At 42.3% G+C, this 24884-nt stretch overlaps 2 protein-coding genes across 7 annotated transcripts in view; both read right to left on the bottom strand.

The window, feature by feature from the left end:
- Nucleotides 1-24884, bottom strand: part of phlpp2 (PH domain and leucine rich repeat protein phosphatase 2) — a 117045-nt gene that overhangs the window by 50800 nt on the left and 41361 nt on the right. The window lies entirely within an intron of this gene.
- On the bottom strand, nt 668-23277 carry usp10 (ubiquitin specific peptidase 10). 6 transcript variants are annotated; one of them, XM_072380559.1, is made up of 15 exons: nt 23010-23277; nt 17580-17648; nt 17201-17246; nt 16759-16818; nt 14305-15525; nt 12007-12098; nt 11468-11577; nt 11314-11372; nt 11122-11225; nt 10631-10763; nt 8427-8607; nt 7355-7520; nt 6455-6599; nt 4029-4094; nt 668-3788 (listed from the first exon to the last, which is right to left on the bottom strand). In XM_072380559.1, exons 1-15 carry the CDS (start codon nt 23028-23030, stop codon nt 3601-3603), a joined length of 2661 nt encoding a protein of 886 aa, XP_072236660.1. In that variant the 5' UTR covers nt 23031-23277; the 3' UTR covers nt 668-3600. The 6 variants fall into 6 exon arrangements, with proteins under 6 accessions (XP_072236660.1, XP_072236662.1, XP_072236661.1 ...); XM_072380561.1 differs by having other exon boundaries at nt 10631-10730; XM_072380560.1 differs by having other exon boundaries at nt 14305-15522.

Here is a 24884-nt window from a genome sequence, read left to right as displayed (position 1 = left end):
AAGGGTTGGTGGGGTGGGGGGTTGGGGGGGTTGAACAAACCATTAGCAGCATTAAACTGGCCTATGAGGATGAGTGTATATACACAATATAACCTGTAAGACATGGCATGGGGGGGTTGAATATAGGTGGTCTATCAGTCAGTGTCCAAACATGTAATTTTCCTCCTCAGGCCATAGACCCAATAAAAGAAAGCCCGACTGACATTAACAAGGAAAATACGACACTTGATATCAAGTTTTAGAGCTAAGCCACATTTCAATAGCTGGTCAAGTAATTGTTAAGAGGGAAGAAACACTAGTGAATACTGAAGGACCAAGAAATCTTACATGGCACATTTTTTCCGACGGTCAGCTTCTCATTCCCAAGGAAAGCTCAACCACAGCCCTTAAGAACACTTGGGCACCGAGGCAGCCAGCTGGGCCTCAAGTGGAGCAGATAACACATGACAAATACACATCGTATATGTATATACATAAACAAACCATCAGAGGTAACAATTCAAAATGTGCGGTAGACCAAGACTCTGGATCGTTTTTTTTTTTTTACAGTTTTGGGTTACCGTGCATTGTCGTCTAAATCGACCGCGTAGACGCAGCAGAGAACTCCCATCCTCAGCGTGTCAGAAGAAAACCAGGTACTCTTTCAGACTACACTTGATTAGCAAACTACTTTTTGCACAATCCTTTATTTGACAATAAACAAAATAGGATGCTGGAGGCTTAAAATTAAAAGACAGAGTAGATTTTGATTTTAGATCAATATCCCAACAGTTCCCAGCAGACAATAGTGTTAGGAGCACAAACGGAAAAAGAACAAACATTTGAAGCTTTTCACCAGCACATTTCCTGACTAGCCGTGAGACACCAAGAGAAAACTGTACAACAGAAAGCTCGAGGTGTCCGTTTCAAATACCCATCATCCAAACGTTCCTTGAAAGGGGAATAAAAAAAAAAAAAAAAGGTTTTAAAAAAAATAAGCAAGTCAACAATGTCACAATTTCTGCAGAAATGACAAAAAGCCAGCATTTGCAACTCAACTATGAATGTTATGATGTATCAACTGTCTACAGAGCATGCCACTTCCTGTGAGCAATGAGACGTGGCAACAAGACCTCAAATGGACAAGGCAAAATAAGGATAGAATAGAAATTGAATGGAAGGCAGTAGGGGCCGATATGTTGTCCTTTGGTTTACTTGGGAAAGAGGTTTCTGACTTCAGAACCCAGAAGAAACGTCAGTTAATACTACACACACCATAATGATACTGAAATAATGCAAGGAATCACTTTAATCTAATGAGCAACTTTGTTGGAACAGGAAATCAAATCGCATTCAAACTCGAGTGGGCCCAAGAAGGCTTGAAATTTACAATCAAAGGGCAAGTAAAATTAGATTCAATATAAACGCAGCTCTTAAAAACGCAGGAAATGGATAACAGGTTGTTGCGCCACCTCTTCAATATGAAAATGTCGAACAGCTGGTCTCACCTGCGTACTTTGTTTTAATGAGCAGAGGGATGTGTAAGAAACCCCAAGTCTGCAGGAGACAGAAGCGAGGAAGCGGCTGTGTTCATGTGGAAATACTCAAAAGCCGATGCGTTAACACTGAGAATCTGACACTGGTGGTTGGAATGAAGGGATAAACAAAATAGATCAAAAGGGAAATGACGAAAAAAAAAAAAGAAAAAAAAAAGCGGAAATAAACATCAAGCGAAGAACTATTTCAATTTTATTTGTTGTGCTTTAGCCTGTTTAATTTCTTTTCAAAACACCAATTCCAATGTAAGCGTATTGTTCTGAAGGGAGCAAGAGCAGTGTGGCATCCAATAAATGATCAATGACCAAAGAAAAGAAGAAGAAAAAAAAAACATCCTTTAGCAACGCAAAACAAAAATCACAATAAATGACTGATCCAATAAGGACTATCTTCAACACAAGCAAACACTATCTTCCTTTTGTGCGCATGTCCGGGGTTTTTATGCAGAGCTGTGCACTGTTGCAGTCCCACGTCCTCTAAACGCTGAGCAGCCCTCTGCGGGAGGGGGGGGGACGAGCCACGCGAGAGCAAACACAGAGGTGTCGGGTGCATTCCCGTAACTCTTCAGACATTAGACTCGCAGATGCTGCCTGATCAGGGTTAGAATTGTACACAGAATGAAAAATGTCACACGTTGAACCTAAGGCAGCCCCCGCTGTTTGCCGAGTTGGGGGAGAGAGGTGGTGGGGGGGAGAGGGGGGGGGTGATGTTTGGCTCAAAACTACACCGATAAGCCACCGATACACAGATGGAACCTTCAGACAATACACACACGGAAACAAACAAACAAACAAAAAAAAAGAATGAATAGAGAAGGAAATGTAAAAAGTAAACAAGAGCAGGTTTTGGAATCCGTCTTGATCGGTTGCCATTTCTCTGAATCTAAAAACTGGCACAGTTAGGACCCCAAACAGGTTTTCGGTCAACTTGATTTTTTTTTCCTTTTTTTTTTCTCTCCCCCCCCATCCTTTATCATTTGAATCTAAATATTTGTAAAATACGCATTTGCCTGTCATATTGTAATCATCAATTCAGTTTATACTTTGTGCAGAGAAGCTTATTTGTCATTAAACTCTAAAGCGCATTAATATTTTCGTCTCTCTAAACCTAAACCCAAATACCGTGACAAGGATCTCAAAACAGAGAAGCAGTTCAGTTCCCATCCAATGCACCGGCTCTTTTTTTCTTTCTGCTTTTGATGGCTCAAGTTGTACCTAGATTTAAAAGCATCATAAAAGTGAGGAAATGGAGGAGGGGGGAGAAGGAGGAAGAGGAGGAGGCGGGAGGGGGAGGGAGTTGGTGGTGGCAGAGAACAACACAATCTGGCCTTAGGAGGAGACACTCATGATAATGCTGGTGCTGGGCCTTTTCAATGCACAAGGGCAAACAACAGGCTTTTAAGATGCTGCGAATTCATTAGGCCGACAGTTCTCCTTTGCGTAAAGGCAAACACTGATATTTCTAGGTCATTTCCTTAAAAAAAGGTAATCTGAACAAGAGAATTACCCCAGCAGTCCACTTGTAGCCTGTGGTAGATAGTTCCTCCTGTGTGAGTTCACAGTTCGCCCTCAGAGCCATGCCGTGGGCTCAAGTCGGAGGTGAGCATCAGGTCCTAACGTGTAACCCAACCCCACCACCTCTGTCGATTCAACAGTCCTTTTTCTTGCTGCTTTAAAAGGAAAAAAAAAAAAGGAAAAGAAACAGCAGTGGTGCACAGAGAAGAGAGCAGTCACAGGGAAATCTTTGTGAACGCAGCTCGCCTCTCTTCTTCCGAAAAGAAAAAAAAAAAAAAAAAGGTGACGAGGAAAACGGTGTTGGAAAAGCTGGTTCTCGGGGAAGCGAGGACAGGAGGGAAGAGGAGGAAAATCTTGCAAGAGAACAAGTCGGGCAGTGTTCCTGTTCATTAGTTTGTTTGGTGTGTGTGTGTGTGTGTGTGAGGATGTACTGTATTGTCAACGAGTGCATTTTGACCGTGTTAGCGGTGTGTGTGCATGTGTGTACGTGCTGTGAATATGTTGGTGTATTCGTGTGAAGGGATGTGTACGGGGGGGCGGGGGGGGGTGTCTACAGCAGGTCGACGCGGCGGTAGTACAGCAGGTAGGCGGTGCGCTCAGTAGTCTGCTTCACCACCTGGTACTGGTTGATGACCTTCACTGCCTGGTCGTCGATACGCAGCCAGCCGTTAAGACCAATGTGGAAGACATCAGTGGTGTAATGACCGCCGGTCGCGCTGTTCCCGTGATGATAGACCACTGATGGAATTGGAAGACAAAAGGGAAAATAAAAAAAAGAGTTAATTATTCTTCCGTTATTACTCGTAAGTTTGGGCACAGTGATGGAAGCAGTTTTCCAAATCACAGCCATTCTCAAACCCTTAGCAGCATCATTGTTTTGGTGACTGAAAGAACCAAACTGTAGCGAGTCAACTTTTCCCACAGTGACAATGCGTCGCAAAAACATGCATTTACGTCAACTCAATTATGGAAACACACCTGCAAAGAGCCTGTAAGTTCTTTGGCCTTTCACAACTTTGCTCCGCACTCCAGAGGACAAGAGATCTGAAAGGAAGATGAAGTTGAAAGCAAAATCCACTCATTTCAAACCAACATGTTAAAAACAATCGCTTTGTGTTAATAATAATAATAATAATACTACATTTTATTTATAGGCGCCTTTCTGGACACTCAAGGTCACCGTACATTGGTTAAAAACAATGTAACACAAGAAATGATATTAAAATTACACAGTGCAAATGAAATCATAGGGAAAAGGCAAGTTTGAAAAGTTATTTTGTTTTGAGTTTGGATTTGAAGTGTGGGGGTGAAGTAGTGTTCCTGAGTTCCGGTGGTAGACTGTTCCAAAGACGAGGAGCAAAGCACCTGACTGTCCTACGGGCAGGTGGGACAGTCAGGAGGATAGAGGAGGAGGATCGGAGAGTGTGGGAGGGCGTGGCAACATGGAGAAGGTCAGATCGATAGGGAGGGGCGAGGCTGTGACTTAAATGTTAACAGGAGGATTTTGAATTCAATTCGAAATTTTATTGGGAGCCAGTGGGGCTGCTGTAGGATGGGGGTGATGCGGTGGGTGGAGGGGGTCCTTGTGATGATGCGGGCAGCTGAATTCTGGACTAGCTGGAGTTATTGGAGGGATTTGTGAGTGACACCGGTGAGGAGAGAGGTGCAGTAGACCAGGCGAGAAGTGACGAGGCTGTGAACAAGAATAGAAGTGGTATGTGGGGTGAGGGAGGGGCGGAGGTGAAAATATGCAGATCGGGTAATGTTATTGATATGTGAATGAAAAGATTGGGTACTGTCGAGGATGACACCCAGACTCTTAACCTGTCGGGAGGGGGAGACAGTGGAGTTGTCGATGGTAACTGAGAAACTGTCGGTTTTGGATAGTGTTGATTTGGAATGGATGAGGAGAATCTCAGTTTTATCACTGTTTAACTTGAGAAAATTGGACGAGAACCAGGATTTTATGTCGGTTCGGCAGTCTGCAAGGGACGAGGGTGGGAGAGTGGAGGTGGGTTTACTGGAGAGGTAGAGCTGGGTGTCATCCGCATAGCAGTGAAAACTGATGTTGTACTTGCGGAAGATGTTGCCGAGGGGAAGGTGGTAAATGATTAAGAGGAGGGGGCCCAGGACAGAGCCCTGGGGCACACCTGAAGTGACAGGAGAAGACTGGGATGTGAAGGATTTGAGTTGAAGGAACTGAATGCGGCCTGAGAGGTAGGATCTAAACCAGTCAAGTGGAGTGTGGTTGATGCTGATGGAAAGTAATCTGTTGAGGAGGGTGGGGTGACTGATGGTATCAAAGGCTGCACTCAGGTCAAGAAGGATTAGTATAGTGAGTAAACCAGAATCAGCTGCCATGAGGAGGTCATTAGTGATTTTAACAAGTGCGGTTTCTGTGCTGTGGAGTGGATGGAAACCAGATTGGAACTGTTCATACAGATTGTTGAGTGATAGGTGGGAGTGGAGTTGAGTAGCCACTGTTTTCTCAAGGATTTTGGAAATGAAGGGCAGATTAGAAATGGGACGGAAGTTATTGAAGTTGGTAGGATCGGCACCAGGTTTTCTCAGGATTGGGGTTATTGCAGCAATTTTGAGTGATGAAGGGACAATTCCAGTGGTGAGAGGAGTGGATGATGGCAGAAATGATGAGGGCCAGAGAGGGTAGGCAGGATTTAACCAGAACTGTGGGGAGGGTGTCCAGATGACATGTGGTGGACTTGGATTTTTGGATAAGGTCAGAGATTATCCTGGCGGCTTCTGGATATTCTTTTTAAGATTAATAAGAAAGGTATAAAAATTTAGTTGAATAAATTCTGCCATGATGCTGAAGCCATTCTTAATAAACCAACATGGGAGCTCAAATGTTCAATGAAAATACTGATTTGAGTTAGAAGAACTTGTAAAAGCTGAGGAATGAGGGTATATGAACAGACCGTTGCTGTAAGCTTACAACTGATCATCAGATTGAAGATAATGGGCCACTTTTCTTGTAAAAAAAAAAAAAGAAGCTACGAACACACAAGAAAAAAAAAAAAAATACGTGTCCACAAAGTTCGTGGCACCACTCGTCTGGTTTGATGTACCCTTAAAAGTTTACCGCTGTCTTTCTTTGGCTAGAACAGTGCGTAAAGTGCCATTTTATTGCAGCACAGAAAAACTGAGGATAGAGCTCCTTTCCCCTGAGAACAACTTGTCCGTTGTTCGGTTTACAATGATCAGGAAGAAAAACAATCCTTTGGGAGCCACCTTTGCCCCAGAAAATGGCAACTGCTAAAAGTCGAAGTCAAACAATTTCGATGTGGCCACTCTATACTGTTCATGAGTCCAACAGTTTGATATCTGTGCTCACAGTTTGCTGGGTCCAAGATGAAAGCCAAAGAAGCGCGAGAGAATGTGCATACCTTTGCTGATTTCCAGGTCAACGGGGTAATCAATGTTCTTTGTCAATTTCTGGCATCCTCCAGTCTTTTCAAAGACAAATCTCTTGAGATGGAGCACCAGTACAGGTGGCAGCTCTTCCAGAGTTACCCTCCGACTTATTTCAATCTGAAAGCAAAAGTAAGAGTCATTTTTAAAAAAAAAAGAAGAGAGAAACAGCAGTCAGAGATTGCACTGAGACAGTATTTAAACACTAAGCAAAAAGATCCGAAGACTTAAAACTTTATTTGTAAGATTAGATTTTATTGGGTTCAGACAAAACCCAATAAAATTCTCCTAAAGAAAACTGAACTAAACAAGGACAAGACATAACAAGACATAAAATGTTGTTGGAGACACTAGACCTCGCCGTGTCTTCAAAAGCACAACTCATGACATTTTCTGGCTGTTAAACGCACGAAAGACAAGTCAAGCAGCGGGCCGGAGCGATTCGTCTCCAAAAATGACAAAAAAAATGTTTATCTTGTGCTACAAACACGCCAACAAAGATGCCCGCTATACAGCTGTGGTGCAGATGTTCATTCCACTGGTTGTTCCAGCTTAGTGTTCAAACACTGGGCCGTTTCACAGTTTAAAGCCAAAGTTGTGAGGTCTTTACTGAGGCTCAGAGCAACCGCTACAAGATTAATAAAGACGTTACGTTAAAGAGGGACGCATCGAATGAGGCTATTTCCACAACTCGTTAAACCATCAGTGAAGCAGGTAGTTTCAGTTCAGATATTTCTGTCCATTCCGCTAAAAACCGAGGAACAAAGTGAGATCACAACAACAATTCAACGTGACCTCGACTGATGAGTTTGCCGTCATGTCATGTGCAACAACGCTCTTGATCTGAACTTCTCGGGGGAGCACTTTGCGTTTACCTCCTGCTTGGTTTTCGAAGTGTAGCCCTGGACCGACTCGCGGGCCACCAAGGTTTCCAAAGCCTCCTGGACTGTGCGGATCTTCTCAGACTGGATGTCCAGCTGCAGAGTGAAGAAAGGCTGCAGAGTGGCTGACTCTTTAGAGTTTTGTTGATATACCACCGATCTGAGGAGGAAATAAAATGTCTCAGTTTAGCACTTTCAAACGACTCTAGTAAGACCCAAGGTTTGTTATCATGGCAGAGTTAAAAAAAAAAAAAAAAAAAACTATACAAATCTTCACCTTTTCCTGGCTTTCCTTGTAAAAAAATCAGCATCGATCATTTTCTGATGAAAATAACTGTCTTTAATCATTATTCTAAACTCACTGTGATTGGAGCACAGCATAAAAAACACTGTACATTTGACTTGAACTGTTTTAAAGGAACGGTTGCCGCAACTCCTCAAGACAAACCAATTACTCACCCTAACACCTTAAAAAGTCTGTCTTTAAACCAAGCTCTGGGGATGTGCATAGTACATGTGTAAAAACACACACTCCGGTATTCAGTTTCTCTCCAGCCACACAACCATTTCTAAGAAAATAATCTTTTTAGACGCAGTGCTACAGGCACACACCAGGACCGTGCCAGACCAGAACCTCAGACAGCATATCATTATGGCAGGCAACCGCCACGCAGATTCTTAACGTTACAACACGTCTCAAAGTTAGGACCTTTATTTGTGGAAGGGTGCCCCGTGTCTTGCTGACGAGACTTCTGACCACAAATGACCCACAGTGGTTGTCATTCTGAAGGACTGTGGAGGGCTTTGAGAAAAGCTGGAGGTGGCAGGCCAATTTGTAATGCCACCCACAATCACAGTCAAAAAACTAAGGCCAGAGCTACGCAACTAGTCCAGGATGCACAGATGAGGCTGACACAATTACTACCCACACCTCGGGTACCAACGGTGAAAAATATCATAATGCTGGGCTACGAAGTTGAGTCAGAAGTCATCTCTATACCTAGGGTGCATTATCTTTAAACCAGTGTTATCGAGGAAACAGCTTCACACCAATCTCTCAAAGTACCTGATGTGTCCACCAAAAATATCAGTGATGGGTGTGCGGACAAAGTCAGCTTGGCGAGTGATGGAAGTCTTGTTTCGGGGGCCCACTTGTTCCCACTCATCATCGCTTCCTTCCTCTTCCTTATCAGCAGCATCCTCTTCCACACCGGGCTGGGACTCTGGTCCGTTGGGTGTGGGAGCTTCTGTTGGACCAAATAAATCAAAGTGTAAGTAGCTGTAAAAAGTGGAAGAAGTGGCTCTGCAAACAAGGTTGGCTGCATTTCATATGTAACAGCAAATAGACATTCTGAGCACGGTCCAGGTGGAACAAAAGGCATTGTGTAACTGGAGGGAACACAGTGAAGACACTTCTTGTGTTAGCTTGCTGACTGGGCAGCATTAAGCTGTGGAGACGGGATGTTTGTAAAGTAACGCGATCCGACAGCTCTAATGTACAATGTGGTTATCGATGTGGGCCGTCAGCTCGTCTTTCACATGCTCCAACGCCACACATTCATAACAACATAATAACTGTTAACGTTATGTTGGAAAAGGGGAGAGTGACAGTTCACTGACAGACAGCAGAGCCCCTCTTTGTGGTTTCATCTCTTTTGTGTCTATGGCTCTGAAACTGTGTTCACAGCGGTGCGTTCAAGTAGTCCGTTCATTCAAGGAAGAATTAAACATCCCAGTATGACACAACTTCTGCAGGTAGCAGTATATTCCCCGCCTGAAACGTCAATCAATAAAACCGCTGGATTTAGACAGTCATAAACACCAGTTTCCCTTGTTGATCAGTCCTCTCGGCTGCAAAGACACTGGTTTATGTATCAACTTCACATTCTCAATAAGTTCTGGGGATTAAAACAAACAAAACGTTCTTTAACGGGTGTGCAACTGCAGCAAAACCCCAGCATAATTCTGTCATTTCAGACACATAACAGCACGACATCAATTCAATGAGATTATTCTCTGAAAAACAAAACGGACATTTTACAAATGTTTCTTTTTTCCTATTCCCGCCTCTGGTGACACCAGCACCAGAGACTGTGTGAACAGGAGCAAGAGCTTAATGTACCACGCCTAGGAAGGGAGGCTGTCATTCAAAAACACAGCTCCCATGGTAACGTGGATATAGGCTGAGCAGATGATTTATGCCAATTCAAATCAGTGCTGACTCAGCCGCGATTAATGACAAAATGAAAAACACATCAGTATGAGATAAATGAGCACGTTTTACTGCATTTGCACAGAATGTAGATAAACAAATGAAAATCCTTCCATCGTGCTGGCGCATGACTCTGAAACTATGCTGATAAACGTATCCTACAGGCACCGCGGCTTTGAAGTGAAGATTTTACGGACTCTGCTAATATCACTGTATTGTGATCCAACTTGTGTGAAACGCTGCATTAACCTGAGACGACACCCAATCGGTTCAATCCACAGGAAACACCAGATCGTTGCGGTCAATCATCATTTGCCATGACTTTACATGCTTACTGAGTTAACTTACACAACAAAAGGGGGAAAGAGAATTTGCTAAAACTCTGAAGCTCATAGCAAATCGGAATGTTTTCCCCTCACATTTCAACCAGTCAATTCTAAAGCCATTACATCATCGAAACTGCTGACTTTATAGAGGTGCTGTGGTATGAAATTATGGTTTGAAATGGTTTAACTAGGTTTAATTATCAAAAATATACTTTTATACTTTATATGCACTTTTCCCCCCTTACAAATCAAATGCTCTTGTGGAATACCCACATTTTTTGATAAGTGTATTTCCTACCTACATAGGTTTTTTTTTAATAATTTCAAACTCCATTCCAGGTCTTAATGACGTCTCGTTTTCTGCAGCACCCTTAATCCAACTAATTCAGACTGCCAGATGTTTCCTGCATAAACTAAGAAATCAGGTGATGTCAATTTCTTATTAGAATTCTTCTTCTTCTGGTAGAAGTAAGTTTTCATCCCAAGTCGATACTCTACTCAGCTGAATCGTCATCACGGTCTTCCCTGTTCAGTTGCATGAGACGGTGTTGTTGTTTTTAAATTTCTACCTAGAATTCATTCCATTCATATTACGTTAAAGGTCAGACTCGATCACTATGTGAAACCTATAATAATGTTCCGAAAATGTATTCAATTCAACATTAGCAGCGTTCGGTAAGTATATTTGCCTTGTGATATGTTACTGTCAGGTAAGCGCTAAAAGTTGCTTACTCTCTTCCTGAGGTGAGATTAGCTTTTTCAAAGCCAGCATCTCCTCGTGCAATCCGTTGAGTGTGAACCCAAGATACTCCTCTGCATCCTCTTGTCGACCCTGTGAGCAGACCGTAAATACATCAGCACTGATCTGCACACACCACAAAAGAAAAAGGGCTTGTGTGCACACATTCATTGGTAAACAGATGAGAAGTGCGTGCACAGACAGGGTGAGAGCAAGCCTCACTAAACATCCACAGATAACCATCTCCTTAGCATTTAAGGAATTCCCTTCATTAAGACTGAATCAGAGGTGACTCAGCATCAAATACCTTTATACAGAAAACTTATCCAATTAGCTCAAACGTGTCTGGTCAAAACATGTCTGCCAAAATACTGGCTGTTCCAGAGGAAGTGTATCCAGTGTGGTCATTAAGGAAAAAACAGGAACATCCTGACACATTGCTTTGGAGTGAATATGTAATCTCTCAGAAGGCAGCATATCTTACCTTCTCAGAAAGACTTGACTTGATGAGAGTGAGGAGTCTATAAATGTAAGTTGGCTCAAAAGGTACACCGGGCCGGATGTCTTTTATGACCTTATCACCAACAGCTGGGGGCAAAGCAACAAATCAAACGTCAGTCGCAAGGACAAAAAAAAATTATCTCACAGTCTGCAGTCGCCCTCGCTGACGTCGTACCTTGCTGTTTGGTTTTAGATGGCACGGGCATATTGTTGAACTCGTTCACCAGCCTGACGCTGTCGGACAGAAAAAAAAAAACAAAACAACGATGATGCCTCAGAGAACGGCAGCGCTTCACGAGCCGTTATCCACTCACAGAAGTGCTACTTACAAGTTGTCTATCATGGGTGTGGAGGTACACGGTCTCTGTGCTTCATTATGCAGAGGAATGGACTTCATCAGGTGATACATGGGGGGGCAGGCGATCAGGGCCTGTAGGGTCTGAGTGCTCAGAGTCAGGGAGGCAAAGCATGACAGATCAACTGCGTTATGAAAATAAAAAAAGAATCTGAGGAAAAACCTGCTGGTCACTTTGTCACGTCTTCTAAATGTGGGAAATTTTCCTATTTATACACACAAAATCCAAAACCAATTATTAAGCTTAATGCATCGATTGTCAGGTTTCCAGCTTTCTATAAAAGCCTTTAAAAGTCTTTTCAAGGCAGACCTGGAAAGCATTTCTCAGCAAATAAACGACATTCAACATTAGCAATGCATTTTTGAAGCCCCCACCTCTCTCTGACCCATCTAACCTCGGTTTAGCAACCAATAGAATCCAAGAGCGAGTAATGTTAACAACCGCCACGAACGTGAATAATTACAGAGAGAAAAAAAAAGAAAGCGACACAACAAAAAGCAGTGAAAGGATACAGCGTTGATGTAGCACCAGTTTCCCTTGTTGATCAGTCCTCTCGGCTGCAAAGACACTGGTTTATGTATCAACTTCACATTCTCAATAAGTTCTGGGGATTAAAAACAAACAAAATGTTCTTTAACGGTCTGAATGCTGAGTGGCGCAACTGCAGCAAACCCTGAAAACCCCAGCATAATTCTGTCCTTTCAGACACATAACAGCACGGCATCAATTCAATGAGATTATTCTCTGAAAAACAAAACAGACATTTTACAAATGTTTCTTTTTTCCTATTCCCGCCTCTGGTGACACCAGCACCAGAGACTGTGTGAATAGGAGCAAGAGCTTAATGTGCCACGCCTAGGAAGGGAGGCTGTCATTCAAAAACACAGCTCCCATGGTAACGTGGATATAGGCTGAGCAGATGATTTATGCCAATTCAAATCAGTGCCGACTCAGCCGCGATTAATGACAAAATGAAAAACACATCAGTATGAGATAAATGAGCACGTTTTACTGCATTTGCACAGAATGTAGATAAACAAATGAAAATCCTTCCAGCGTGCTGGCGCATGACTCTGAAACTATGCTGATAAACGTATCCTACAGGCACCGCGGCTTTGAAGCGAAGATTTTACGGACTCTGCTAATATCACTGTATTGTGATCCAACTTGTGCGAAACGCTGCATTAACCTGAGACGACACCCAATCGGTTCAATCCACAGGAAACACCAGATCCTTGTGGTCAATCATCATTTGCTATGACTTTACATGCTTACTGAGTTAACTTACACAACAAAGGGGGAATGAGAATTTGCTAAAACTCTGAAGCTCATAGCAAATCGGAATATTTTCCCCTCACATTTCAACCGGTCAGCTCTAAGGACGACACGAGCTGCTCGTCTGTGGGGCCGCCCTGGTGTCCGTCAAAGCAGCTTCAAGTTGAAATGGCACCAGTATAGACTAAACACCATCAAATGCACTCACATACGCCTTCCTTCCAGCTAAAATGACCAGTGCTCAACATTGGAGGTACATTTCCATTTCCCTATAATCACATTACCGATAACAATCCGCTGGCATGCCGTGTTGCACAAGTAACCCACAGAAAAATAAAGAAGTGAAGGTCAGTACACCAAACTGGTGCTTTGCATTTTACACAATTCCAGCGGTTTCTCATGTTTATACAGCGATAGCTGTCAAATGTAAAAAAAAAAAATATATATATATGTACACATACATAACTAAACATTTCCATGTCAAAGACAAACACGTTGTTACTCTTAAATAAAAGAATTAGCATCTTCAGTTACATGCAGTATGTTCTGCTGGATACCGTGGAGGAAAAACACTGTGGCTGCACTCAAGGTGGAATTCAAATCCGATTGTGGGTGGGCAAATAAATGTGGTCTCTCAAAAGGTCGACATACCTTCTGATAGAAAAAGAAAAAAACCTTAGTATGTACATTCATGCAGTTTAATCAAGGTAATCTAAACAGATAAATGTGCAGCTTGAACTGAAGTGTGTGTGTGTGAAGTTTGGCTTCTTCACATGAAGCCAAACTATGATGGTTTTTCTAGCCTGACCCCGACGACATATTTCAAAAAGTCGGAAAGTATTTTGTTCAATTTGTCAGGAAGAAACAAACAAACAAAAAAAAGGGTTTAAAAAGGGTCTCAAGTTTTGACTTCTTTCTTTGTAAATAAATGAACGGTCAACTACCCGTCGACGATAGGAACCGTTTGATTTCTATAATTGGTGATTAACTTAGCTGTACCCATGAAACAATTATCCCAAAAAGCGGTACTAACACAACTTCAAAAGGAAATTCGGACACACTGTGCTTAAAGAGATGTTTTTACAACTACAAAAAAAAAAAGTCACCTGCACCTGAAACAGAAAAACCTGTTCTCCAGCCGCATGGAAACATTCCTTTACTCGGATGTTGTGATCCCTGCAAGGCACTATTGGCCTACTTATACTGGTGTAATGAGATATGGTGGGTTAGACAAATGTAACTAATGACCTAATTTCCGACAGCAAAGCTGCCACCTGGTGTCCCTTTCTTAACTCTGTGCTCTGTGGCAGCATCACACTGAATGATAAGACCAGCTCTAAACAAACAGCAGCTAAACAGAAGGTTTAAAAGTCTATGCTCACTTACTAATAGAGCAGGAACTGCACAATTGTCTCAACACTGCCACCTAGTGGATTAGGAAAAAATGCAGCAGCAACAAATGCACCTCGTGCAGCGCCACACTTCAACAAGTGAAAATCCAGAACAAGTGTGCTGTGAGCGTCTTCGTATAATACCTGCAAGTTTAGGGGCCATGGGATCCTCTGAAACGTGCACAGGACCTTCTTTTACCTCCACAACTTTTTCAGGCTGCTCTGGCATAGCAGGGGAGGGAGACACGGCTTCCACAACATTCTTCACCTCTACAAAGGCCTGAGGGCCCCCAGGCAGAGGCTTGGAGTTGTGAAAGAGGCTAGCCCAGGATTTGGGAAGATTGGCAGTGGGTGCAGATGAATTTGCAGGTGAAGGCGCCTGCTCTGTCACTACAGGCTGTGCAGCAGAGTCTGGGGTGTGATGTTGAGCCTGCTCCCCACTCTCACAGTCATCTTTGTGTCCATCTGCACTAACGGGAGTATTAGGCTCTTCTATCCCGTTGGCCACCCCGCTGTCCCCAACCTCCCGCCCCTCGAGTTCAGTAGTCGTAATGGAAGGGGTGACAGAGGGGGTGGCCACTGAAGGAGGAAGAGGTGATTTGGAGCAAGGACTGTGTGGGGTATCTGAAAGTTCAGGGCTCTGTGGAGACAAATTGTCTGGCTGCAGATCTGCAGTCCTTGGTCCCTCTGTCATCCCTCTGCTTTGAGAGGAGGATGAAGAGGAGGAAGTTGCATTGGTGCCATCTGATAAAGAGGCAGCTCCACTTGTTAAGTCCAAAGAAGAGTCATCAGGGCTATCACAAGTCCTCTGATTGGCAGTGGATGTGGGGGCAAACACAGCAGCTGTTGTTGCTGCTGTGGAGACAGGTCCAGGGGTGGAAAGTTCAGCCCCTGACAATGCCTTACTGTCCACATCCTCAGCACCGTGGTGTGGGCCTCCGAGCGCATGTCCGTTTACCAGTCCTGTCAAAGGCCCTCCATCTGCTGCACTCGTGCTGCTGTTTTTTTCGCTAGTTAATGGATCCAGGTAGTTGTAGTATCCCGGCGGTCGCTTTTTCTTTTTCTTTCTCTCTCTCTGACCCAGACTGCCCGGGAGTCCGTCCATGTCCTGGCATGCCTGATGATTGTCCAGGGCAGAGGCCTCCGAGTCAGGCCCGTCCAGAGAGTTGAAGTGGCTTCCATCTGGGACATCAGCTGCTGGAGGAGCTGTCTGTTGAGCCTTCTGAGCCGACTGGCAGCCCAAGATGAACTCTGGAGCCTGGGGGTTGAGGGTACTAGGCACCTTGTACAAAGGATCATTCGCCCCGACAGGCTTGGAATCCATCACCTCATCAACACCAAACTCAATGCGCTGATAGTCTTCTGCTGCAGGAAACATTATAGTTCATTAAAAACACAGAAGACCTATATAAATATATACATATATTAAAAAAGTCAGATAGTTCTTTTTATTCTTTATTTCTGTTGCAGAATTTCCCACAAAATTCTGACTTCTAAAAAAAGCCAGCCATCACTCAGCCGGGTCATGGGAACTCTGACAGGATCAGTCACAACAAGAAGAAAATTAATTCCTGTTCTATTTCCTTCTGAAAAAGCATCAAAATGCCTTTTAACTCATCTGTCTGAAGTAGGAAACAGAACATAAATTCATACATTTGCTGTTTTTACTTCTTTAAAGTTATCAAACGGGTCCTGCGAGGTACCGTGATAAAACTTGTGAGAATGAGGCACAGATGGTAAAAGGAGCAGGAGTTTACTCTAATAACTCACAATAATATCACTTAAGATTGGCTTACTTAGCTTTGACAAATAATCACAGATTACACTGGAGTAATATGTAACAAAAGAAAAGCTTGTGAACTCTTAACACTCTTAATGATTACATTTTTATGTGTCAATAATTCAATCAGCAATAGAAAACAACACTTTACCACAAGTACATGTACTTTGTGTTAAGTTAAAATCCATTGCATGGCTGTTTAGATTATTAAAATGCAGTAAGAGATGCAAGGTGCAAGGGTGAATATAAACAGGAAACATTAGTAAGTGCAAATAAGAAAAAAAAATCATCCAAGTGACTTATCAGCCGATCGGTCGCCCAATCTATACACGCTGATGTTCTTCAGCAGTTAAGAGGGCATTAAAACAGTGGTTACTTCCTCCGTTGGGAACAGAGGATATTCTGTTAGTGTCACTGAAAATGCACTTTATTTTTGAATATTGCAATCAGCGGTAAACCTCAAAAAATGCAACAATATGTACACACATGTTAGCAACCACAGAGACCGTCACTATGCCCTTTAGTAAATAAGCTTGATTGTTAAATCATGTGAAAGTAAAAGATAACTTCATTTCAACTTGGAGCCCTGCGACAGTGAAAATGCATTAAATGCAAAAGAAGATACTCAAGTATCTTGAGCATGCAAAGCTCTACAGATTGTACCAACAGGCAAGAGAAAGAATACAGGCGCACAAGTTTAGAAAGCCACCAGTTTTTGAAACCTGGATTTTCTTTTTTTTTTTTTTTTTTTTTTTTAGTTTTTACAGACAATGTGCAACAGCTAGTCAAGTCACAGGGTGTCGGACTCCTCAACTCACCGCAAACCTGCAGTCCAATAGACTCCATAATATAAGGTACAGCAGGAGTGCAGTAACTTCCTAAATATTCAATACAAATCAAGGTAAGGCAAATGTTATGTACAAATAAATACCATTGAAAAAAAGAAAGAAAAAGGTGGCTGCTAGAACATATTCTTTGAAATTTGGTCGTCAAAATGTCAAGAATAAAAATGGTGTATTCTAAGGTCAATATCTTAAAAAAATGCGTTATCCATTTCAAACATTACTATACACACAAATATATGAAAATAGGCATATTCCTGCTATGCAGTTCCAGGTCAGTTAAGTCTGGGATGCAGACCTATGCATTTAAAGACCAGCCAGCGGCTGATGTGGCGTAGGCTATGTTGAAGGGTTTTTTTTTCTTCTAAGAATGAGGGGACGAAAATCACATTATCTAGAGAATGTGAAAAATACATACCAGAAGACTGACTGACACAAGGAACTTTGTCATTGAATGGAGGAAGCTGTAAAAAAAAAAAAAAAAGGTCAAAACACAAGTTTGGATTAATAGAACATTTGAAAATGTTGGAAATTTTCACGATATTTGGGACATGAGATTAATGAAAGGTAGAGAAAGGTGGGGGTGGGGCATGTTTAAAATAAACAAGCTGAATGCTTCTTTTGTTTAAATGGTGGCATCTGCAATCTTCAAATTCCAACCACATTGAACATTGTTGCTTCATGTCTGCATGCTGTTGGCCAGTAGAGGCCAGCAGAACGTCATGAAAACGGTTAAATATGCCGACCAAACATGACACGATGATTTACTGACGTTAGAACAACTTCTTTCTTCTTACCTCAACATAACATCGAGGAGTCACAAAAAACTGATTTATCTCATCAGGGCTGAACTCCCCGAAGATGTACTGTGGGAAGAAATCACAACTATTAGTTCAAGGAAAACCGAAAGTTTTTCTCAAAATATTTTCACTGACATGAGCCCAAAAATGACTTAAGACTTCGTAACTACGGCGCTGATCTCGACTATCCTGGTACGCCATTTCAAACGGTCCGAAAGCTCGGGATCACACATTAGCATTTCTAAACAAAGACGAATCAAAGAATGAGAATCAAGTGCCAGACAGCAAATATGTGGAAATTATTTAAAAAAAGGTGCCGTCATCTGTTAACTGGGGCTCTTCCAAGAGTCTGGCATCAGCCTGGAATCCTAACCTGTGCAAAGGTAAAGCAAGCCATGAAATGATGAGTCATGCTGCGTTATACATGAACCGTGAACACGATTCGTTTCCAGGAATCAAATCATCACGGACGACAAGAAAAAAAAAAGGTGACCTAATGTTTGATCAAATAAAACTTCTCAAACATTCAACTTGTGTGTTTCACTGACTTAAAAGTGTCATTTCTGCCTACTTTCATCAGCCTAATCTGGAGCAGTGCATAGTCAATTATTAAAAGATGAATCAATCGCTTAAGATAACAGCATTGGAGGCTGGGCTCAGCTACATCACAAACTACAGCCTCTAAAATGACAGAAAACGTTGGGTCACACTCCAGGATCGCTAAATTGCGTGGTGCCTTTTTAACAGGAAGAACCTAGAATCTAGTAATCGAATTCTTCAGCCACAGAAACCAAAACTAAGCTTTTGATACGTGGATTTGTTGCTTTGCAGTGTGCGAGAGCTCGCCGGGTCGCAGGGTGTGGTGCGGGGCAGCGCCACACGGTTTAGTGCAGTTTCAACTCTTGGCTCATAAAGCCGGGGTCACGTCTTTCTCTTAAAGCAAAAGCCGCAAACGCCGTTTCAAGCCGCGTCCACCCTCTACTGTGATAAACTGATTATCTTTTAAACAAGATTAGCCTCCGATCGTTTCTGTTTACAGAGTTAAAGATTGATCTGGGACTGATAAGACCTTTACACTTGCAGTAAAAGAGAAAAGCCAGTTATTAAGAACTACTCTCTGCCTCCACCAATACGAACCGTTTGACATGTGGTGGATTGGGCTCCCCGTGGCTCTGTCCCCTGCCATGTGTCTGAATTAAGAGTTTCATATACATCATTTAAAAAAAAGTCACCACAGCCAATAGGATTTGCTCTAAAAGGGAACTGCGCTATCATCAAAAGGGGAATAAACAGGCACTGGTGCTGTAAATTATAGTGAGATGAAGACAGGAGTTATAAATACATCCCGGTGCAGCAAAAAGCTGTTTCATTCTACCTTTCTCAATTATTCATCCCATTCGGCACATTGTTTTATGCCGCCGTTACTCACTTCTGTGAAATACTGTCGTCATATTGTGTCATTTCATTATATCACCAGAGGTTTGCTGTTGTGTTACACCCTTGGCACACGATCCTTACGGCTTATGGGGCACCAACGCGTCTACATGCGCACGGCGAACAAAGCAACTAAGAAAAGGTGAAATGAACTCGCTAGCCGTGCCGCCGATTCCTCTCGGCGCAAAACAGTGGAACGTGAAAGGGAAGGCCCAGAGAAAAGAAAGTGCAGCTCAAGCATATGTAACTCTTTGCAAACAAGGCCCCACGCGAGGGCCCACAATGCTGAAATGGCACTACAAGCGACAAAAAGCCAGCTATAATCCAACAGCCTCGGGACGGCTCACACAATCACAACAGAAAGAAAGCCCCTTTGCTTCTTTCTGCAGGCGTGCCACACGTACCACACTAAGCTTCCCTTGCTGTTCATTCAGACTGCGATTGCAACAAATTAGTCATCTGTATGATTTCAGCAGGTTCGTGACGACAGCGCACACGTGTGCAGGCACACATGCACCGACGGGCGCTGAGGGAGAGTGCGGAATAACAGCCCTGGGCTGCGAGGAGTCGAACGGGACTTTCACTACCGCTCGTCGACTTCTGGTGGCACTGTGCTTTGCAAGTTTCGACCACACGGGAGGAGCTGATCAGTGATGATCGTTCTTGGGAGATCTCTCGGCAGCAACTCATGAGATCTACAGACTTGAGCCACTGAAAAAAAAACAAAAAACAAACAAACAAAAAAAAAAACGGCCACGGTTTTGTCCAAACATAACCATAAAACCCTGGAAATTAATAGCTTACACTCTGGTCAAATCAGTTACCTTCGTGTGTGTTCAAAAAGTCAAAGATGCACTTTGGCACTAATCCCAATGCAGCCATTTTTTTTCCTCTGCGGCACCTAAAAGACGCAAAAGCAACGAGCCTTTGATCCGCCTCCTTGCTACACTTTCGACGCCTGGGAGGTCTTTTGAAATACAATCAAGGTAACTCCAAAAAGTACTGGGAAATCTTATTCTACTAAGGCCCACAAACAAGTGGCGTCTAACCGCAACAGGTTGCACAACCGGTATGCAGTTATTCATGAACAAGTTGACCAAGCGTGACTATGATGCAATGACACCACAAATGAGCTTGGACGAGTTTTCAGTACTCCAGAGCACACCTGTGCCTGCATGTAGGCGAGGTGACGCAATCCCCATAATCAAGCAAATAAAAACAAACAAGAAAAGGTAAAATCAGAATAACCGTAATAAAGCCGTAATAAAACTACTAATCATTTTTAATTAGAATGTATTGTTACTTTATTTGAACAGCTGGATACCTGCCTGCCTCGAAAGATGAGATAAAAATTTATATTTTTCTTTTTAAATATGGATTCTTTATTGTAAATTCTGATCATACATTTGAAAAATGAATTATAACTTTTAGAGAGCAGGTCACAAATTGTACCTTTTCACGCATTTTCAGAGCAGAGTGTCAATTAAGAAAAGCTTTAAGACGCGGTCAAATCACTACCTGAAGCGATATTTTTGTGTTGCGCGTGCTAATGAGGCTGGTAACATGGCAACAAGCTGGTGTGCTGCGCATCCATTTCTGCATTTTTAACTGGAGAATTAACATCGAGGCGCAAGCTCTGTGAGGAAGGCATCCACTGCTTTACTGTTTAGATCAGCTCAGGTGAAAGAAAAAGAAATGCTACAGTTCTCACTTTCAAATGTAAAGACATGTCACCTAAAGGCAACTTAGGAAAAAAAAAAGGAAAGGTAGGCACGAGCTACAGCATGTTGTCGCCGCACAGGTCATAAATTCTGCGCTCACTAGATCCCCGAGCTAAACCAATAAGCTTTAAAAGGTAATGGGATGTTAGGCTTTCCCTGGTGTAGACAACTTTGGAAAAGGGCAACTTCCACATTTGCACCCACAGCAGTTGACCACGACGTACTGGCAAAGTGCCCCGTGAAAAGTGGAAATACATTTTGACTATCGAAACCATTAGACATAAACGGTGAGAGTGACGCCCCACCCTCCAAAACCCTGCAATGACTCTCTCTGGACACATTCTGATTGCGGCTTACATTCATTACAGCAGGGCCCTGTGTCATTAGGTCAGTGTACCAGGACTATATTTAACAAAGGGAAAAGGTCAAAATGGAATAAATAAAGCACTAAATCTATTAATGAAGTAAGATATCCCGGGGCTTAAATTGGGGACGATAAAGTAAGTTATCGTGCTCCTTTTGATTGCACCATAATGTAAGAACAAATAACTTTAACCGGAATTAAATCTGCTTTAAGTCAGCAGACGCAGGTGCAAAGCAGTATAGTTAAGTATTACCAGAATGACCTGTTTGCTAAGTTTCATCTCAGAAGACTGATACCCCCCTCGACAACTGCTGCAGCACATCTCGTTTGTTTATTTGGCTGCCAAATCTGATTTTTCAGCCCTTTTTAGCCAATATGTTTGTCTAAGTATTGAGTCTCTCACCCTTTGCTTTGTTTCCCATTCACCTAAAATGCCCCCCACGGTAAATCATTAAAACAGTAACACTTTTATTCACATCTAAATAATTTACAGAGGGTGGGCTATAAAACATCTTTCTTTTAACACTGGCAATGTGGTGTCAGGCCTAAGAGCGTTGCTCGACTGAGAGCAAAGCCTTTTGGAAACTTTAGTAATTTAGACTTTATACTTACACCATTGTGTTAAAATTCAATCAATGTTAGTGTCCCCTGATTTGACAGCATGTCTGATCATTTGAAAGGGCAACTTTAGTTTTTCTGAAAATAGAAAAGCATCAACTGAGATGGGTTTTGCATTTAAGCTTTTGCTTAACTGAAGTTCGCCAACAGAAATACTTTATTTGGAGGTAGGAAGAAGAGTGAATGGGGCAGAAATAGCTATTCAGTAAAAGTTACTTTTTCTACCTTTGTTGAACATTGTATTTTTAAGGTGATACGCCACAGGACCACTGCTTAAAGTTGAAATGTACATGCTTTGACATTTGTCTCAAGTCAACTTTAATTCCCACACGAGAAACTTCAGACCGGGCATGTTGCTGCATGCACACCTCAAAATGGGCCTCCCCACATGACGGCTATCCTCAACAAAAATATCCCCAAACACGCAACGTTTTCTACAATCAAAGCTCAGACCAACATAAACGGGTTGCTCGGCACTACATACGAATTGCACATGGTGCAGGTTTCATATTATTACCACCAATTTCCATCGCTATCGACTAAAGGCCCACAGTCTCTCACTGTATTTAGCAAAAGCAGCTAGCGCACTGACAGTAAAGTATAAGCTCACCACCTGTGAAAAGCTGTTAGCTCGCTAGAAGCTAAACGAGTTCAGATATTTCTCATCGCACACCTACTCCGGAACGGCCGATTCCCACATGCAACGTGTTTAATGAAACCGTTATTTAACTTCCCAACGGCCCTGAGCTGAACTATTTTGGTTGAATAATCAATTATGGAAATAAGGTATGGGAGAAGGCCTGTGGCAGCACGGAGCAGGTGGGCCATGCGTACACGCAGCAGTTTTCAATCACATTTCTCTGTGAAATAACACATGACACTCGCGGGATCTCACGTCAAAGTGTCGCTGGCGCCTGACGACGCGTGCTTTAGTGCGTTTAAGCTGAAAAAGACTGTCGTACGATTAAAAACAGCAGTAAAGCGCACCGCTGGCTCATATGAATGGGTGGACATATGGCCTGCTAGCTAACGTTGCCATGCTGGTTGTGTTTCAATGAGACTTAGGGGGGCATTAGCAAGCACTTTTCAGTGCCAACAATTTCAATGACACGACTGACCCAATGCTACAAATAACTACACACAACTGACTATAACGTTACAGTTTTATGCTAAAACTTATGCTCAGAATGTTGCACAAACGAGAGTCGTTCACAAAGCTATAAATAACCGTTAGATTGAGTTCAGCTGAAGTTGTTGTGCTGGCTAATGCTAGCTAACTAGCTTAGCTACCTTGTTGCTGTAAGAAGCCATGCTCCCGGTGAGATTTTCACTCCTCCGCTGACAAGATGAAAACTCTCCCGGGAAGGAATTATAGGCTTGTAATGACAACTACAAGAGGTGCTCTACTTCGACGTCATTGTCAGTTGTCCAACGATGTACTAGCAGTCGAAAGTTTTGATCCATGTAATGCATCAGCAATTCATGCTGCTCGCCTTGCCATCTCCGCCATTTCCGTCTAGCATCTTCCTCGCCTGCTAGCCAAACCAACGCGCGGTCGGTTGTAGGGGCAGCGTGAGCTCGGAGAGTAAGAACAAATGCTTCCGGTAATGGTTGGCTGTAAGACTTCATAATAAATGTCTTCATATCTGAGAATTTAAATGAATATAAAGCAAACGTGACCTATTAGTTACTTATAGTCAGAAGAAATATTCTTAAATATCACATTTCTGAAAAAGACATGAGACTCAGTACTGGTGGGGGATGTATTCAAATCATCAACTTCATTAAAAGTACCAAAAAGGCAATATAAAAATACAATACTACAAACTAGTCCTAGTTCAATATAGGTTCATACATATTTGCAGCAAAGCATTCTCAGTATTAAAGTGAATTAATTATATGAGTCTAATGCATCTGACTGTAGTATCATATATGAAATCTTTGGAATATTAAGATATGAATCTGTATGTAACCAAAATTATACTGTTGTAGCTTCTGCCAGAGGAGCTGTACTTAATGTTACACACAAGACACCAGTTAAACTTGCAGGGTAATGGGATTTCTAATGAGAGGATAGAGGAGGAACACTATATTCTGACAAAAAAATCGGAGTCGTCCATCTATAATCTTTTTACTTTTCTCCACTCTTTGGTCTTAAGTGAGGTATTAGAACATTTGAACATTCATGAAAGTAACACTAAAAAGTTTAGAGTGAAAAATATGCCTGTTGTTGGTAAAACCTCTGAGCAGAAGTCAAAACGATTTGAATGAACAGGTTTAATCTTTGAAAACTAGCTGTGTTTTAAAAGTAAAACGCTCAATCTTAAGGCTAACTAAAGATGTCAGATATCTATTCTGGAGAATAAATAATTCAACATCTCCCTGTGATGTAGAGGAGTAAAAATGTCCATCAGTATAAAACAAAATTAAATGTAAAGCAAGGTATAAAACTAGACCAAAAAGTTAAAGTAGGCCAGCTAACTGTAGACTAAATAAGTACTGTATGCAAATACTTCCCACCAGCAAGACTCAGGAACTGTCTTTAGCTAGAGATTCAGGAGCTGCGAAAGTATTCAAGCAATTACGAGTTAGCTGTCAAATTGAGAAAAGATCTGTTTGGGTTTTGATCTCTTATCAAATACATTTATTGATAGGCTCTCAAACAAACCTTCATATCTGAAAGTAGCTTTCAGGAAAAAGCCTTTCTTTTCTAGACAGTTTGTTCTTTGGCTCTTTCACAGCCGGAAGTAGACATTAACTCGTCATATGGTCTCGTGTCGCATAAATACATACACATGGTCATTAAATATCTGTCCCATAGACGTTTATCCCAACGGTTTTTTAGTCACTTTTATTGTGAAATGTGTCCATGCCGAGGCGGAAATGCTTAAAGCAGCGATTAAGATAAGGACCACGAGCTTCAAACCTGACCGCGTTCGCTGTGTCCGATCTCGTCCGGGTTGTGGCATGAATCGCACATTTTCTTCAGAGAAAGTTTATAACATTAAAACCAAAAATCTTTCCACTCCCCTTTTTGAACAGAACCTCAGTGTTGAAGTTCCAGCTACGTTCTTTACATGAGCAAAACACGAACGCCGGAATAAATACTGTTGAAATGTGTTCCGTTTTAAGCACTGATAAACGTAATTTAAAAAAAAATCTTTA

The sequence above is a fragment of the Leuresthes tenuis genome, unplaced genomic scaffold, assembly GCF_036924035.1.
Source record: "Leuresthes tenuis unplaced genomic scaffold, fLeuTen1.0.hap1 SCAF_2, whole genome shotgun sequence".
NCBI classification, from domain to species: domain Eukaryota; kingdom Metazoa; phylum Chordata; class Actinopteri; order Atheriniformes; family Atherinopsidae; genus Leuresthes; species Leuresthes tenuis.
This window is presented reverse-complemented; position numbering and strand designations above follow the sequence as displayed.

Bases quoted from the DNA above. Each gene is read 5' to 3' on its own strand.
- usp10 (XM_072380559.1), bottom strand. From the start codon at position 23,030: ATGGCTTCTTACAGCAACAAG. The intron at 16,819-17,200 runs GTATGTATTTTT...TTGAATATTTAG, and splicing joins TTGTGTCAGTCAGTCTTCTG to GAAGTTACTGCACTCCTGCT. The intron at 10,764-11,121 runs GTAAGATATGCT...TGGTGTGTGCAG, and splicing joins AGTCAAGTCTTTCTGAGAAG to ATCAGTGCTGATGTATTTAC.